Source organism: Macrobrachium nipponense, chromosome 37 (genome assembly GCF_015104395.2).
Source record: "Macrobrachium nipponense isolate FS-2020 chromosome 37, ASM1510439v2, whole genome shotgun sequence".
NCBI classification, from domain to species: domain Eukaryota; kingdom Metazoa; phylum Arthropoda; class Malacostraca; order Decapoda; family Palaemonidae; genus Macrobrachium; species Macrobrachium nipponense.
The window spans coordinates 64,171,635-64,189,605 of NC_061097.1; the positions used below are offsets into that span (position 1 = coordinate 64,171,635).

At 36.4% G+C, this 17,971-nt stretch overlaps 1 protein-coding gene across 1 annotated transcript; it reads left to right on the forward strand.

Moving 5' to 3' along the window:
• The first annotated feature begins 2,739 nt into the window (after positions 1 to 2,739).
• Positions 2,740 to 14,056, forward strand: LOC135209006 (E3 ubiquitin-protein ligase rnf168-like). Its single transcript, XM_064241542.1, has 5 exons — positions 2,740 to 3,015; positions 7,763 to 7,871; positions 9,208 to 9,918; positions 10,532 to 10,636; positions 13,573 to 14,056. Coding segments are annotated over exons 1-5 (1,272 nt in total). The 5' UTR covers positions 2,740 to 3,013; the 3' UTR covers positions 13,918 to 14,056.
• Positions 14,057 to 17,971: the final 3,915 nt, after the last annotated feature.

Consider the following 17,971-nt stretch of genomic DNA (forward strand, 5'->3'; position numbering starts at 1 on the left):
AATGCAGTCTCCTGCAGCTTTCGATTATCCTCCCATATACGTATACTAGTAGACTTATCGTATACCGAAATCGGAACAAGTCTCATTCCTGTTATAAAAAAAAATCATTGCATATATGGAAGGTTCAGAGTGCTTTTAAAAGAATATTTCGACCACTCATTGAATTATTAGCAAACAGAAACTACAAAACAGAAACTATAAAAATGAGTTGATAAAATCTAGAGACGGCTGTCGATTCGGACTCCTAATTAACTGAAGAGTATTAAATACATTATATTTGTATGAAGTTATATTTGTAGATATATCACGTCATTATTACTCAGTAATAATGAATTGAAATATAGATAGAGTAGATAAAATAATACGCCAGAGGACTCAATTATGAGACTCACGACTGCTTGAACAGGTCGTAAAGATTAGGGGGAGCAATCGCATTCAGCTATTCCGATAGAAACGCCTGAAATTTCACTAAGTGAAACTGAAATAAAGCTCATCCTTTAATAGCAGGTTATAAAGCAGAAAGGTTAAATCTCTCTCTCTCTCTCTCTCTCTCAGCTAAAATTAGCTCCGGTGATAGTTATTTTTTTTTACCTGCACCAGGGCAAAAGAAAAAAAAAAGCAATGGTGCTTCGTTCATTTTCAACTCCTACAATAATAGACTTTATTTTCATCTTTTGACAATTATGCTGATGACAGTATTGTTTTTCAGTTATGTTCTATCTCATTATCTATATATATATATATATATATATATATATATATAATATGTGTGTGTGTGTGTGTGTGTGTGTGTGTGTGTGTGTGTGTGTATATATATAGTATATATATATATATATATATATATATATATATATATATATATATATATATATATATATATATATATATAATATATATATATATATATATATATATTATATATCAGCTTTTAGAGCAGAAAACAGTAAATGCTTTGTTACTATGGTGAAATAGGGATATTTCACTCGTGCTATTATGTTTGGGTTCAGTTTCCGCTTCGGAAGGAAGAGATTAATTTTTATTTTTTTCACTCAGTTTCAAGACTTAAGCAAAGTGTTCTCATGTCTAAAATTGCATCCACCAATTAAATATATGGAGGGATATTAATTGAATCGCAACTGTAACAAATGCAATTATCGTTTACATCAGTAAACTGTCGCTCCGATCTATTTGTGTGACGTCTTAGATTACGGTCGGTTACATAAAGATATACTGACCTGTGCCTTGGACTACCGATTGTATTTCTTCAGCATGGTAGCGGCTGTACATAAAACTCGATTGCGCCGATGAAACGTGCGCATTTTTTTACTGTTCATTATTATAAAAAATTCTCTTCACTGCAGCAGAGGACTGCGGCAGGAGCAAGACCAACAAATCCAGCATAATTTGGAAGAGTTCAGGGAACATAGGTGTACCATCACTGCATTTAATTTCCTTTACTGAAGGCCAGAATTCAGTGGCTTATATTAGACCTACTTAGTAAGCTGGGGGAAATTTAGTAAAAAACGGAACTAAACTTTTAACAGTACTACTTGCTCCTGCTACGATTTTTTATCTATTTTTCGAACAATATATACAACATTTTACAGTTTTAACTGTATTACAAAGTTGAAAGCAACAACTATTATAGTTTTATCCCTCCAATTCGGCTTGACACGCATACTTTGGCATGTAGTTAAATACTAGCTACTACTTAGTCACATGCATTTTATAAATATCATGTATTCCTTTTAGCCTTCTACAGCGCACATTGCTTAAAAGAAAAAAAAAATCTCAACAACGATCACAACCCATAATTGATGTAGGTACAGTATTGCAGTGCAATGCACCGATATCTCACCTTTTCATACAATATACTCAATTTTAACAAAAATATAGGTATGATCAGTAAACTATATAACATTTATTATAAAATAACATATTATAATAATTTATATAATATAATATATAAACTATATTATTATAATATATCTATATAAAGATAAATATATACACCTAAACAGTAATGCGTATGTATTTAACGATTGCCACCGCGTGCGTGATTCATACACGTACCAAGCAGGATTAAACCTCGGCTGGTTGCCTGGGAGCCGAAGGAACTCATAACAAGCAAAAATCGCCCTTTTGCCTCGGAAATAAGGTCGATAACCCCTGCTGTTCCCGTTTTACATTCGTTAACTGATCTTGGATATCATTCATGGAAGGAAAAGGCATTATTTGAAAAGAATGAATAGTGGGTCAAAATCATCCTGGTAAATACGAAAACAAAGCATTTGAAGGCTAAATAAAAATGAAAAACTCAAGGTATTAGAAAGGTTATCCATTTTTAGGAACATTCACAGTAATAGTACTCAGTTGTTACCAGTTTTAAATGGTAAGTTTGTATGCATTTGGGAACGCTTCACTTGTAATACCAAGGTCACACAAAAAGCAAACTTGATCGATTCAAGAATGAGGGGGCGCCAGCATTTCGCTACCAGGACATAGATACTCGATTATCTGGAACTTAAGATATTTATCCCTTTTTGGTGTTACAGCTGGTGTTGACATCTGACCTGGCTGCCGATTAACATTAAAAATACAGTAAAAAGCTACTCATAATATGACGAATTTGTTTCGTGGTAACAAAAACAGCAACCGGCAACTCTCATACAGCATGAGTCGCTTTTTTTCACGCGACTTGCAGTCTGTCTCTTTAGTAGTACATACTACAAGATCGGTGCAAGTGATAGAAAGGAAAGAGTGTTCAGTTCGTCGCGTGTGTAAGTGCTTAGGCATTCTTATACTGTAGTGAACTGAGAATGTGTAGGTTATCTTTTTTGTGTGTGTTTTACACTATATGGATTGTGTAAAAGTAGTGTAACTTGATCGTCAAAAGATGCTGAAACTAAGAGCATTTTACTTCAGAGAAAGCATGTTCCACGTCGTCATCCGTAGGAGTGTTGGTGGTTGCGCCATTTGGTGGAAATTCTACCTTTCATACACCAGTAGGTAGATGTAAGTATTATGTCCGCTTCCGATATTTCTTTTATTTGGGAATTAACGTTTCCTACAGTTATTGGTTGCTTATTAACGGTTGCTAATTAACAATTTGCCGTTGCCTTTTCAAATTAACCTGTAATTTACCGTAGAACTATGTCCAACAAGCTAGGCGAACCGATGGGCATTCGGGGTTTTGGGGTCGGGAGAAAACACCAGGTATAGTGAGTGATTCACGCATGCTGTTATCATTGTACAATGTAGGGGACACGATGGGAATTCGGGGTTTATTTATGGGGAGACCCTGGGAGAAGTTTATGGGCCTGGATACCAGCGCTATAAACGTCACGTTGGTGACGTCATTTACCGTTGTCTTTTACAGAGTGAGGAATCATCCCATGCTTTTCAATGTAAAACCACTAATTTGGACTACACGATCATTACTAGCGTTGCGTTAGGCCGTGTTGCTTGACCATCAGGAATGTCTAACGTCGATAGTGCGCTAGTAACACCTTGCCTGACCACACGTGACGCTGATGGCGCCCTGTTGCTAGGACGGCACCAAATATGCTACAACTCTGATCTCCTCTACATGGGCGCCAATATATATATATATATATATATATATATATATATATATATATATATATATATATATACAATACGTATCCATATATAATATATATATATATATATATATATATATGTATCGAGCTACAAATGTCCTTTAATATCTAATTCGCTCTACCTCGGAATTAATATAATTTCATATATGTTAACTGAAGTGGAATTTTTTAGGCAATAAGAAATTTCTCGGCTCACGGGGGCGAACCATCGAATCCAACAAATTCAGGACGCACAGTGAAGCCTAACCACACCAATGGTTCGTGCCCGTGAGCCGACAAATTACTTATTGACTAAAAAGTCCCCCTTCGGTTAACATATATGAAAATATATTAATTCCATAGTAGAGCGAATCAGATATTAAAGGACATTTGTAGCTCAATGTATGTATATGAATCACGGTAATGTGATGTGACTCATATATATATCACTATCGTTCTACAGTATATTCTTTATTGAAGTAAATTAAAGGTACCCTTATCTTGTGAACTATTGAAAAAAAAAAAGTCAATGTAACGTTCTATATATATTTATCGCTTCGTACTTCACTTAAATTGCAATTCTACTGCACACTCACACACACACACACACACACACACATACACATACACATCTCGGGTGTTTTGTCAATTGTCATCTGTGTTTCCTTATAATTTTTCTTTCTGCTTCCACAGCAGTCATTATTTCTTGCATTTGCTTGGTTATTAACTCCAGCCTGCTAGGTTAAGTAGTAAAGGTTATTATGAAAACCATTATGTTATGTTTCCTTGGCCAAGTAACACTGTCTACTAAGGTAATTTGGTTAGGTTCCTATGATAATCTTCATGTTAGGTTTCCGCTTTGGCCCCCGGCCAGGTAACACTGCCTACTAGGCTAGGATAGGTGGGTTAGGTTAGTGTGATAGGACATATTTTAGGTTTCCTTTAAAGGTGGGTCCAAGTGTCTAAGCACCCCCGGCCAGGTAACACTGTGTGCAAGGTTAGTAAGATAACCCATTATTTTAGTTTTCTTTAAAGGGACCCCGGGCCAGGTAACACAGTGTACTATGCTAGGTTAGGTTAGTATAACCTTTATTTTATTTTAGGCTTCCTTGAAAGGTTTGGGTACAGGGTGCTGAACTCCTTTGGCCAGGTAACACGCCCTTCCAGCTTACATTAGGTAAAGTGGGTTAGGCTAGTATAATAACCTTTATTTTAGGTTTCCTTAAAAGGGGGTCCACCCCCCCAGCCAGGTATCATGGCCGACTAGGTTAGGTTTGGTCAGGTTGGTTAGGTTAGTATGAAAACCTGTACTTTTTGTTTCCTATAGTGGCCAGGTAACACGGTGTACTAGGTTAGGTTGGTATGATAACCCCTTTACACGATGTACTAGGCTAGGTTAGTATAGTATGATAACCTTTATTTCAGGGTTCCTTGCAAGGGGGGTGAAGACCCTGAACACATTAGACATGATGACATGAAAACTAATGGTAGTCTAATAATAACCACGATTATTTAAATAATAGTTACGCAAATGAAAAATATAAAGATTGTGAACAAAATCTAATATAAAAATAACAAGATTTAGAGAAACAGATATTGATAATAATGATAACTACTCTGGATCATTTTAATAGTCCATTTGGTATTTACTAGAAGAAAATGGCGATTTCTGTCTATTTCGTAATTTGTGCTAATTATATATATATATATATATATATATTATATATATATATAAAATTTCGCAAAGCGTATCTTTGTGGACGTATCATTCTTTACTTGAAGCTACATGATTTTAATTTTTTTTGTAAACAGTAAATTGTACAATGCACGTGCCTTTGTTGTGAACCATTCACAACAAAGGTTTGTAACCTCGCGATGATCGCCCAAGACTGAGCACATTGCATCCTGTAGGAAGCTTCTAGGAGCATTTGAGGCGAAACATTTATAGCGATCACAAAGATTCTTCAATTCATTTTAGTAATCAGAGATTCCTTTGTTGTGAAACTATTTTATATTACTAATGGTTTAAATCTTATCTCTTCCAATTTGTCGAAAGAGAATTTATTGTCTTGTAAGTAATTTAATTGTGAAGTAGAAATAATATATCGGTTTGCAACTGCTGAGACGTCATTGTTACGGAAGTGACGACACTATGCTTGCAACCGTGTTTCAATAATCATATCTTTCTTATTAAGAGAATTTTATGTTCTGAAACCATGTAATAGTAAAGATTACAAAAGTAATACCACTTTCTCTTTCTCTCTCGTTTTGAAAGAGAATTATTAAGATTATAGAGCAGTGTTTTGAAAGAGAATTATTAAGATTATATAGCAATGTCTGGGCCCCAAAATGTTTGAAGTCATTCAGCCATTTTGGGGTAGAATTCTGCGGACCAGTTAGCTCCCATAGAATAGATATTCATTCTTAGACTTATAATTCTGCTGAAAAAGATGCTAAAGCCCTCTCTCTCTCTCTCTCTCTCTCTCTCTCTCTCTCTCTCTCTCTCTCTCTCTCTCTCTCTCTACCGACCGACCGACCGACCGACCGAGGGAAATTTTGGACAATATATTTCGTCAAGAAGTTTGGGTTTTATTTACATTTATGAGATCACGTTAGTGCGAATTTCCAAAGTAACTATCATTATTATTATTATGCAGTATTTTCTCTTATACAGTCTGTAATATAAGACTTTAAGACTGTTTTAGTTTACCAAGAAATAACAAATCCTAAAGCTGCTAAAAACTCTTGAGATACAATTGATTGCTGACCAGTTTGGAGAGTTATCAGCCACTCCGAAGGTCATTGGGCGCACTGGATATGGCATGTTTGTCAACATGTACTAAGCTTTGTTACCTTCATTGCTTATGTCATTCTTTAATCTGTATCCAGTGCATACTATTGAAATTCTGTAGCACAGTACAATTTTTTTTTAACTACAACACTAATGCAGTAACTACCAATTTATTACCTTCAATTTCCAGTTACAATCTTCATCTATATGAACAGATCTGATTCAATCTCATATACTCTCAGCTATAAGGTTATACCCAGTGATACTGACAACACTTCGTCATGCAAAATTCAGGGAAAATGTTCCCTCCTGTTTCTTCTCTCTACCCTGGACGTCTCCCGCCATCAGCAAGAGCAGCACATTTTAACCCATTGAGAGTTCATCTACAGGTGTCACAGTGGAAATATTTCAATTTAAAATGTCTGAATCCTGTTGAAAGGGGCCGGAGAACACATTGATTCCAGTCAAAACTTACCTTCAGCCATCCCTACCTAATCTCCTTAAGCACATTCACCACAAGAGTCGGAGGTCCTCAAAAATACCAGCGGCACTCAGACATGCCCTTGTCAGAAGAATGGCCTCGATTGTGTTTTAACTTGTGGTGACTGTAGAGGTGAGGACTCCCAAAATCGATTCGTTGTTGCAGAAGTCGATGTCAGACGATGATGATGTCAAGGATCTGGATCGTTAGACTCAATGATCATCGTGAACACTACCAGTAGTTATCTTTCACAACACAAAGAGTATATATTTTTAGTTCATTCTTTTCTTTTTTTGTTTTTACATTTCTTCCAATTTTTGTTGCAAAAGTGTCTGTTCAGAAGAGCAGAATTCATAAATATTAAAACATGAAGACCACTTCTTGCACCGTTTGAGCTCTAGGCTCCAATACATTCTCCTGACCTTCCTTATGATCAGTATGTTCAATATCTCTCCGAATGAAAGACAATAGTTGTGACAAACATCAATATTAATGTGGATTTCTTATGTTTAACGTGATGGAGTATGGAATCCTTTTTATATACCTTCCCCCTTCTAACATAAGAAACTTTTTTTCCCCAAATTTGGCAAAGTAAGGCATATGATTTTCACATTCTATATAAAATTCCGCTTTCAGTATGTTTAAGGGAAAATTAATTCCAGCTTGGCCATCATTTTGAGCTAATTCGACCAAATTAATATGTAAGCATACAAACTTATGCGCTCTATGTTCTATGTTTCTCATCATTCCAAAATGTTATTCCCATGGCTGGGTCTTTCCCAGGACTCGCAGTATATAGAGAAAGATTGATAGAGTAGACATGGAGGCGGAAGAATAATCTTGTTGCTAATGAATGGATACACTTACATTTAGATATAAATTTTTCAGGGTTTTCCTCAAGAAGAAATCTTCAAATCAGGACCTGCTGAATTTAGAGCAAAGGTCCAAATCCCGCGTATTGTCACCCCTTCTAGTCCTTAGGTGGTCAGCTGAAATGGTGAGTCAACTTTTTCTTTACCGGGAAGTAATTGGAAATGACAACACAGTGCCATTAGAAGTCTTATACCCAAAATGGAATCCCACTTTTAATCATCAGTATTGTTATATATATACTCATATTTTTCGATCTTTGATTCAGATTTTGCTCGTCTGTTTCATTACCTCACTGAAGAATTTATATCCATTCTCTTATTAGTTGCCATTGTGTGTTCTTATTACATCTCACAGACCTGCTTTGTCAATAATAGCCTATTTGTTAAAAGTGACATTTTCCAGTCATTCACTGTTCTGTCGTATTAAATGCCATCTAAGCCAAATAATTTTTAATTTTACAGCACTTTATCAAGCAACGACTCTCTCTCTCTCTCTCTCTCTCTCTCTCTCTCTCTCTCTCTCTCTCTCTCTCTCTCTCTCTCTCTCTCTCTCTCTCTCTCTCTCTAAGAATCAATACAGCTTTAGCACAAATACGCTGCTTAATCAATTTTAACACCGTTGTATATCTTACCAGCAAAGATAAAAAGAATCTCTTCTTTCACAACTGTGAATCTGAAGGTCTTATCAGTTCATTTCCTACTGGAAAACAAGCCTCTAGTGATGTTACCATGTCTGCCACTAATAATCATAAACGTAAATTTTTTAAAATATCTTACCATCCTTTGTACAGAAGCAGTTTCTTTAAATTGATATCACTGCAATTTTTTCTAATATTTTTTTAATTAGCTAGGGACTGTGATAATAATTAACTTTATTATCAACTTACAGTTGATTCACTGTGCATAATGTAGTGGTTGTACTTCTATTTATGACTTGTTAAAGTGGTAGACATTGTAACAAACGATTTGTCACTGAAGTAGGGAGCTAACACTCTTCAAAGTCACCCAAAAATGAATCCAGCTGTGAAGCTGAGAACCGCCGAAAACCCCTGATTGTTGTTGTGCAGGTGTATCTGCTCTTGTGTTACCAGGTTATTAATTAACCAAGAGAAGGACAGTTTTGAAAGCCAGGAGACATGTTCATTAGATGGCCTTTAAATGACGATTCAAGTCTCTGAAAAAATCAACTGAGATTTTTAGGGTTCCTTTACAAAGAATCGCTAAATTCTCTGCACTTGTCTGTGAGATACGAAATATTATTCGAGGTTCTTATGTCTCACGTAAAATGGTTTCCTTGAAATCACAGATGATAACATCACCTTTTAGATATATTGTTAATAGTTGGATTAATTCACATCGGAGAACATCTTATCGTTGTTCAAGTAATATTTTCTTGTATTTCCATGTTTTAATTTTGGGTATTACAAATATATAAATGTCACAGTGGTCTTTCCTTGCCAGACCTCTCATCCACCAATGGAGTGTGGGATCTGTCATGAAATTCTAGACGGGGAAGAGCGTTGTCCCCTCCTGCTTCCTTGTTGCCACTCTGTCTGTGCAGCCTGCATCGGACAGCTTGTTGATAATGACTCAAACTCCTGTCCCTTCTGTCGTAAGGTTTTCAGTGGTACATCTACAAAGTCCTTTAGCCCTAATTTCGCCTTGCTTGATATGCTGAATTATGTCAAAAGATCAGAAGATGCCAGTGAACGTCCTTTCCCCAAAATGAGGAAGAGAAGAGCTTTTGAGGAGTGGTTCAAGGGTATTGAAAATGACACTGACAAAATTTGTAGAGAAAACAAAGTAACTTGTTGCGATATTGAAAACTTAATGGAAAGACTTTCAAAACTAGAGAAAGAACTAAGAGTCTCCAATAGAAAGATAGATAACGAAATTACAAGAGACTTGATGGAAACCAAGAAAGCTAATGAAAAGTTGGTCAGATACATCCAAGAAGTGAAGGAGAACCTGAAGAGTTTCCTCTCCGAGGCTAAAGGAAGACAACTTGACTTGGAAGAGAAGCAAAGCAACTTGAAGCCAACTGAGAATTTCATCTCATCATCTCAGTTGTTGGACGAAACGGAGAAAAGCGGTCACAGATGGAAGGAGGAATTGATGAAAGAAAAGGTGCTGGTAAATGGATATAGGAAACATACCAATATAATAGCCAAGGTGAGTGGATGGCTTAGGATAACTTTTCATTGGTATGTATTTGGTTTGTATTCTCCATTACTTGCAGTCAAATGATCTTCCTCTAAAACTTCTTGCTTCAGTACCTTTTCAGCTGTAATGAAATGTGCATATGATTTGTGAAGACTTGAAATAATGCTGCAAAATTTTTGTGATTTCATTCATGGGCGGAAGAGGAAAAGATTTCCATAAATAATTACTACATTACTTTTCTATAAAAGAAAACTCTTGAGATGGCATTGTCTGTCCATCTGAATTTATTCTGTCCACTCATCAAACATACAAATTACAGCCATCTATTCTATGTAGTTTTCATTTTGTTTAGGGTTATACTTAGCATTGATCGTCGGTGCCAGGGGCCGACGCATCCTTGTTTGACCGCCATAATTATTATTATGGTAATACTTTATTAAAATATCCAACAGATAAAAAATATTTTTGCGATAGTAATCTTATGAAAAAAAATGAAACTCACTGAGATTGCCGAGGAAGTAAAGATACATAAGTTTTACCTTAATTATCTCAGATATTGCAGTTAGGAAGTATTAATATCACAATTGAAAATCTGTCATTTCTAATCCGACGATTTCTGCAGGTGGCGGAGAAATGTAAGAGCAACTTGACTGTTACAAGCGGAGCCCTGACATCCTGCCTAGCACTGGAAGAAGAAGAGGTGGAATTTCTGAAATGTCTGAATGAAGTAAGTTTAGAAATTACGGACAGTTCAATCTATTAAGAAAAATACTTTTATATTAAACTTGCAGAATGGTCACTAAAAAGTGAGTTCTTTGGTATAATGATACATGGATGACGAAGCTGGTGAAATTTGGTTGTTTAGCATCCTTTTACCCTCTAGCTACACCCACTTTCTAGTCTTTTAATTTCCATCCATTCCTGATTCCTTTCGTCCTTCTTGTTCTTCAGCTCCTCAAACTATTACTTGTTGATGCAGTTGTGGGATTTCTTTATTTATATTTTTGGATCTTTGTAATTCATTCCATTTTCTGGTTCTCTTTATCTTATTGGCAAAGTACTCCATCGCCCTCCTTCCATGAACTTGAGTACTAAGTGACTCAGTGCTTGGCATTCTAGTCCGAATATCATCATTCACTCGTTCATTCAGAATGATTCGCACTGCAAAGTAGCCCATTGGAACGCCCTTTATAATTTAGCAGGAAACCGAGGGTTTTTTTAATTTAAAAAATGAAAATTGTAAAAATTATAGATGCAAAACAACCTACCCTCCTAACCTAACCAGAGGGCTTTGCATGGACCCCTTAGAAAACCCCAACTATCAACTACGGTCCCCCAGAGAAATTTGCAGTAGAATGCCAGTTCTGTCAAAAAAACACAAAAGGTTACCAGAAAGGCCGATGTAAACCGTTGGGTAACCTATTTGAACCTTTTCCTATCATAGAAATACAAAATATTTTCACTCCATACAAAGGAGATAATCGTAGTGTTCAGAATCGGACATAAACCACCATACAGACAACTAAAATAGAGAATTATCGGAATCTTAAGCTGAGTTAGCCGCTGTAACTTCCCATCTGTTTTACAAATTCCACCTCCATCAATAAAAACTTCAGTATGTCACATATATAAAACCTGATACCATACTACAGATTTCTTTGTAACTAACTTTACCCCTTCCTTGTGTTCTGTGGAATTGCTTTGCTGCTTTTAGAATATGGTTAATTATATCCATTCTCTTGGAAAAGAATGACCATGCAACCTCACTTACCATTATCGTAGAGAATTACCCATCCAGGGTATGTTACCTTTCCCTTGCACCCTCTTTTAATCTTTAATTCCCGGTTCAACTGCTGTTTTGGAAGTCCAGAGTCTCTTGAGTTGCCTTATTTATTTCATTGTATTGGCCTTTTTGCATGTTTTGTCTTCAAAAACGTCCCTTTTCTCAAATAAAATGACATCAAATAACTCTTCTTTTACTGGTTCTTGTTTTTTCTATCTTGTAAATCTGTGGATTGAATCTGGAATCCTTCAACTAATCCATGCAAAGTACTACGTATTATTATTACTTACTGCTATTCTGGGAAAACCATTAACTTGTGATTTACCATATTGTATATGAGCATTTGCTAACTTATAGTTCTGATAATACTTCACAACAGCGATTGTGTCATTGTAAAAAAAAAAAAAAAAAAACTGGATCTGTTGTTATTTCAGCTGATCCCGGTTGGTATCAGCCGAAAGTAATATTACCTTAAATGGTGACAGCAGTAGATAGGCTGTAATGATATTTTGAATTTTCCATGTAATTTCCTTGGTAATAATCCAAAGTATAATGAATCTACTTCCTGAAAGGTGCTTCATTTTCGTATTTCATCCTAGTATTTACCAGATGTATACCCCTGTATTTTCCATTAAATAATGCAAGCAAATCAGTCACGTACTTGAAATTATTACATGGCTGTAGCCTCTCTCTCTCTCTCTCTCTCTCTCTCTCTCTCTCTCTCTCTCTCTCTCTCTCTCTCTCTCTCTCTCTGTCGTGAAGCAAAGATAAGGTTTTATAAGATGCTTCAGTTGGTTAATAGAAAAGGTTTTCAATGTTGTTTTTTCCAAAGAGCTAAAGTCAATATGTTAGGCAGTCTGATGTCCATTTTCAATACAGGGGCAAGGAAAACAAATATAAACTAAGACCTTTTACAAAGAAATAAAAGGTATTAGTTTATATTTACAATAAAAAGAAAATCTTTCCTTCTGTAGTAATACCTTCTTCCGGTTAGATTACTTGAGACTGTAAGTGACAAACTAGAAGCATTTAGGTTAGGGTGGGGAGTGGGGGTTATTGCCGTCAGTGCACTTCTCGCGGTGCACTATAGGCATTACTTAAGGTTTTTGGCAGTGACCCGTTGGGCCCAAGCTGCAACCCCATTCATTCTTTTACTGTACCTTCATTCACATTCTCTTCTTATTTTCCACCCTTCTAACATTTTTTTATGGTGCAAATGTGAGGCTTTTCTCCTGTTATGCCTTTCAAACCTCCTTTACTCTCAATTTTCCTTTCAGAGATAAATGACCTCAAAGCATTTGTCCTTTGGCTAAATCTTACATTCCTGTCCTAGAGCCAGAAGGCTAGCCAGGGATGTTAGAAAGGAGGCAGTGCAGCAGAGTAAAAGAGAAAAAAGGAAGCACAGAATTTCTTACGTGAAGAATTCACCCTAAATGTTTCTTTCTTCTTTGTCTCGTATCCACAAAATACTTTAATGACTTCGATTTCCAGTATCAAAACAAGTCTTGTCTTCTTATATTGAAATGATCATCAGTGAGGAGGTTCATCCGAAAGCAAAATTGTTAAACTGCAAATGAATGAAAGAGAAACAAAGGAGGAAGGAAGGAAACAAAGGCATTGTATGAAACCTGGATTGCCTTCATCTGCGCCATAGATATTTCTTAAAGTTTCTTTCTTATAATGCGTTTTTGCGCCACGTTCTTGACAAGTTATCCCCTGTTCTCTTAGAATATACTTTTTATGCGTAATAAAATTAATCACCTCTCTTGTGTTACCTTTAGATCAAATAGTGGATATTTATCAAAGCATAAACATTGTTTTTATCATTTAAGAAAATTGTTGAACCTTATGAAACGTAATTGGCTTTTTCCTTCTTCCAGAAAATTGTAATGTTACAGTGGACCAACAGCAGGGGGTATATGGCAGAGGAAAAGTTACAGAAAGTTGTCTGTGCAGTTCAGAGGGCAGTCGTCTTCTTAGCGGGCAACAGCAGAATGTTGAGGTCTTTGTTTGAGGAAAAGTTGCCGATGTTGGGTGCTACAGTTCACGATGCTGTCATTTCGCCTCTTAGGAACAGCAGCATAATGATGTTTTTGCTTGAGAAAAAGCAGCAGATGTTGGATAAAGCAAGTCATTCAATATGGAATTACCAGGCATGGACAAATTCAGTATGGAGTTACCAGGCATGGACCAGGATGAGGGAAAATACCCAAAGAAGAGAATAAATCTGAGGCCTTTCAAAGCACAGAAGATTACAGCGATGTGATGAAGGGAAACGAGAGAACCTATCGACAAAAGAGTCAAAATAGTGCTGTGGTATCCATTATACCAAAACTATATATGAGATTAGAACCATTTGATGTTCTGAAAGCAGTTCATAGAACTGCTGTTCACAAGTACTCTTACGATCATGTAGAACTGAATCAGGCCCTTCGCCTTTGATTTTCAAAGTTATGAATGTAAGGTAATCTTAAAGTTCTTTTGTCTGCTGTGATAGATTGACTCTTATAGCAATCTGTCTTTCCCTTTATTATTTGGAAATCTTGGACTTTCCCATGGTCATATATCTTTGCTACTTTAAATGTAAAGAGAAGAGTTCATATTCTAAATTTTCTGGGTGTGAGCAGAGATGTGTGACAAAATTTTGGCAAGTATTTTCAATATTTGGTGTTAAATGTACACCTAGTTATTCTGTACATTCCTTAGAAGGATACCACCCACCGTGTTCCTGAGCAGCTTTCCTTGTGACCCAGTTGCCTTGCTTTCCACATTTTCCTTCCCATCTACTTCCAGCAAACTCTTGCCAGAAAGTTGTCAAGCTTTTTCACATTTCACTTTGTAGGTCTTACAAAAAAAAATCCTTCCAGCTAAGTATTAGAGTCGGGAAACGGGACTTTCCAGATTAATGGCAGCAATGAGCTTGTTTTTTTTAATCCCCTATTTGTGTCCATAATGCTAGCCATGAATGAATATATTATAAAGAAAGAATTTAAATTTTGATACAAGTTTTCTTTATTTCTGTTTAAAGAATGTGGTTAACAGGAAGTCATAATGTTTTGTCGGTGTGTACACATTATATATGTTTAACAGGACAGGCCAGGGTGTATGATTTTACTTTGGGAATATCTCGGGGACGGGGATGGAGGGGGGACTCTCTACGGTCTACGGCTCTAGGCTTAAAGTGCCCTTTGGAAACAACAACTAAGGGTGGCCCTCCTTTAGTGATCGGAAAATGAAAAGTCAAGTACCTTAAAAGAATCGCCAGAAATTATTTCCAAAAAGGAATGAATGGACAAGTAATATGTTCACTTACAAGCATAATGCTATAAGGTAATCAAAAGAATAAAATGTACAGGAGCTCTCACTGGCTCCGTGGCACTGAAATCATTACTGGAAATTATGTACAATCGAGAACAAGGTACCACTGGGTTGCAAACAAAAAACACTAAATATAGTTATTAAACATGGTACGTAGATACATGGTTCGACCTCCTAATAATAATGAAAACACAACACTTAAGTGGAGCACTGTAAGCAGAGATTGCCCCTACCGAAATCGCCTAGATACTAAGCAAAGATAAGCACGCTGAAAATCATTTAATCCTAATTATCATACATCGCCACCGTTAGTTTCTCATAAGGTGAACCTCTCTATACTAACAAAAATTTTAGGACGGTTCTTGGCATTTTAGTTGTTGCGAAAGAAGGATCCCCTTTTAGCCCCAAACCTTCCACAATGTCAGGTTATAGCAGGAAAGAAGTAGAAAACGGACAGTTAAACTATTCTCATGTCTACGTAAATTGCTATGTTATTGCGAGCTTGTTAGTGACCAGACTCAACAGAGGGGAAGAGGACAATTTGTGTCATGGAAATATTTTTTCTTTTATATTGAAAAATAACCAAATTATCCTATGTATATGATATACAATACAAGACTCGCACTAGGCGAACATCCTTAAATTTACGAGAACCCAGTAAGTTTCTCAAATTTAAAGTGAGTACAATAGACCAACATTAGGATACTCCTTCTAATTCTCTCTGGATTTGCTTCCAAGTATTTGCACCTATTGCGGCATCTTTGGTAACACTTGCCTTATCCCTTTACAACGTCCTTCAGACATGACCAGAAAGGTGACCGTCCCTCTAGTTGTTGGCCAGCAGGCTACCTGCATTTGGTCAAAATACATGGAAGGGGAAACGGATCCAAAATTCCCAAGCCTCCCCATTTCCTGCTGTGTGAATTCCCGTTAGGGTCGCGGTATATATATATATATAACAACAAGGCTTCACCTCTGTATTTGGCAAAACTGAGTTTTTTTGGGGGGACGTCAGGTTTTGCCATTCCTACTTCGTCTTTTTCGTGACAGCATCTCATCTTTCTTCCTTCGCCTCCTCACATTCTCGTTCGTCTTTGTTCTTCATCCCAAATGCTTTTCGTCTTTGTTCTTGATTATCCTCATCTTTTTATCTTCGTATGCTGTTTTCTCCGTAATCATTTTTTAGTAATCAGCTAATTTTAAGGGCTCATCACCTACCTCTTTAACCTCGAACCTCCCAATCTCTTTCTCATTAACTTCACATACTTGAGGTATTTACTCAGTGAGGTCCCATCTAGAAATCGGAGAAGTGCAGATATATATATATATATATATATACTGATATACAATATATATATATATAATATATTATATAATATATATAGATATATATATATATATATTTAATATATATATAGTATATAAATATATATTATATTATATAAGTAGGCAATTTAATACTAATAAGTTAATATTCTTTATGTTTATCTCTAAAATCTATGTTACATTTTCTATCCCGCTGCTGGGTCAGATTGAAACCTCTTCATTGCACGGAGACGTTTCGACATGATTCCACTTCCCGAGGGATCAACAAAGTCCTCATTCAGCCAATGCAGAGAGAGAGAGAGAGAGAGAGAATTTTTTTTTTTTTTTCTTTTTTTTTTTCACGTAGATGAAGACAACATTGAAGCATTGAAGCCAACAAGGACACAAGGGACCAATTCGGGAATGCCCAGGAAATCTCGGAATGAGAGTCTACATGTTGGGGGAGGGCAAGGGGAATAAGGAGGGGAAGGAGGAAAGATGGAAGGAGGAGAGGAACAGGGGAAGGGAGGGAGAGAGGAGATATGGAGTGGTTTTTGTGCTGATAGTCCAACTGAAAGTTCTACTTTTTCATTCGAACATTCACCCTTTGAACAGTCGTGGATGAACTCTCAGGCATTATTGTGCTGGTATTATTGTCCTGTCTGACCCTTTTATCCATGTATTACTGAGGTGACTGTCACTTTCATCTAGTTATTTCTGTGTTTTCTGTCCTTCTAACCAGATATTACTGTGATAATTGCCACTTTTACGTGGAAATTACCAGTGGTGGCTGTCCCCTTTATCTTTTATCCAGGTATTACTGTTCTCTGTGTCTCTTTTATCCAGGTACTGCTGTGGCGACTGTCACTTTTATATAGTTATTGCTGTGGTGATTATCTCTTTTATCCATGTATTTCTGTGATGACTCTCTCTTTTAATACAGGTATTACTTTGTTGTTTGTCCCTTTTATGCAGGTATTACTATGGTGACTGTCCCTCTTAGGTATTACAGTGGTGACTGACTCTTTTATCCAGGTATTACTGTGGTAATTGCCTTCTTTAACCAGGTCATACTCTGCTGCCTGTTTCCTTAATTAGGTGTTGATGTACTGTCCATCCCTTTTATTCAGGTTTTACTGAGGTGACTATCCTTTTAATCCAGGAATTACTCGGCTTTCTTTCCTGTTTTACCAGGCATTCAGGCATTTCTATACTGTACTGCTATCCCTTTCATCTAGATATTACTGTGGTGATTGTCTCTTTTATGCAGATATTACTATGCTGCTTGTCCATTTTATCCAGGTTCTTTTTATCTAGGTATTACTATGGTGACTGTTCCTTTTATCCAGGTATTATTGATCTGAGTGATACCCTTAACCAGGTATTACTGTAATGTCTCTTACCTTTAACCCTGTATTAACATGCTGCCCGTCCCATTTATCTAAGTATTAGTGTGCTATCTGTCTCCTTTAACCCGGTATTACTGTACTGTCTGTACCTTATATCCAGGTATTACTTTGGTGCAGTCGCTTTTTCGAGACATTACTTGGTGACTTTTTATCCGGATATTATTGTGGTGACTGTCCCTTTTATTCTGGTATAACTAAGCTGTCTGTCCCTTTTATTCAGGAATTACATTCCTCGTGTGTTACCTTT

What these genes read in the sequence shown, in the direction of transcription:
- LOC135209006 (XM_064241542.1), top strand. An exon ending in TTAGGTGGTCAGCTGAAATG is followed by an intron (nt 7,872 to 9,207) that starts GTGAGTCAACTT and finishes TTTCCTTGCCAG; the next exon opens with ACCTCTCATCCACCAATGGA. An exon ending in ATACCAATATAATAGCCAAG is followed by an intron (nt 9,919 to 10,531) that starts GTGAGTGGATGG and finishes CGATTTCTGCAG; the next exon opens with GTGGCGGAGAAATGTAAGAG.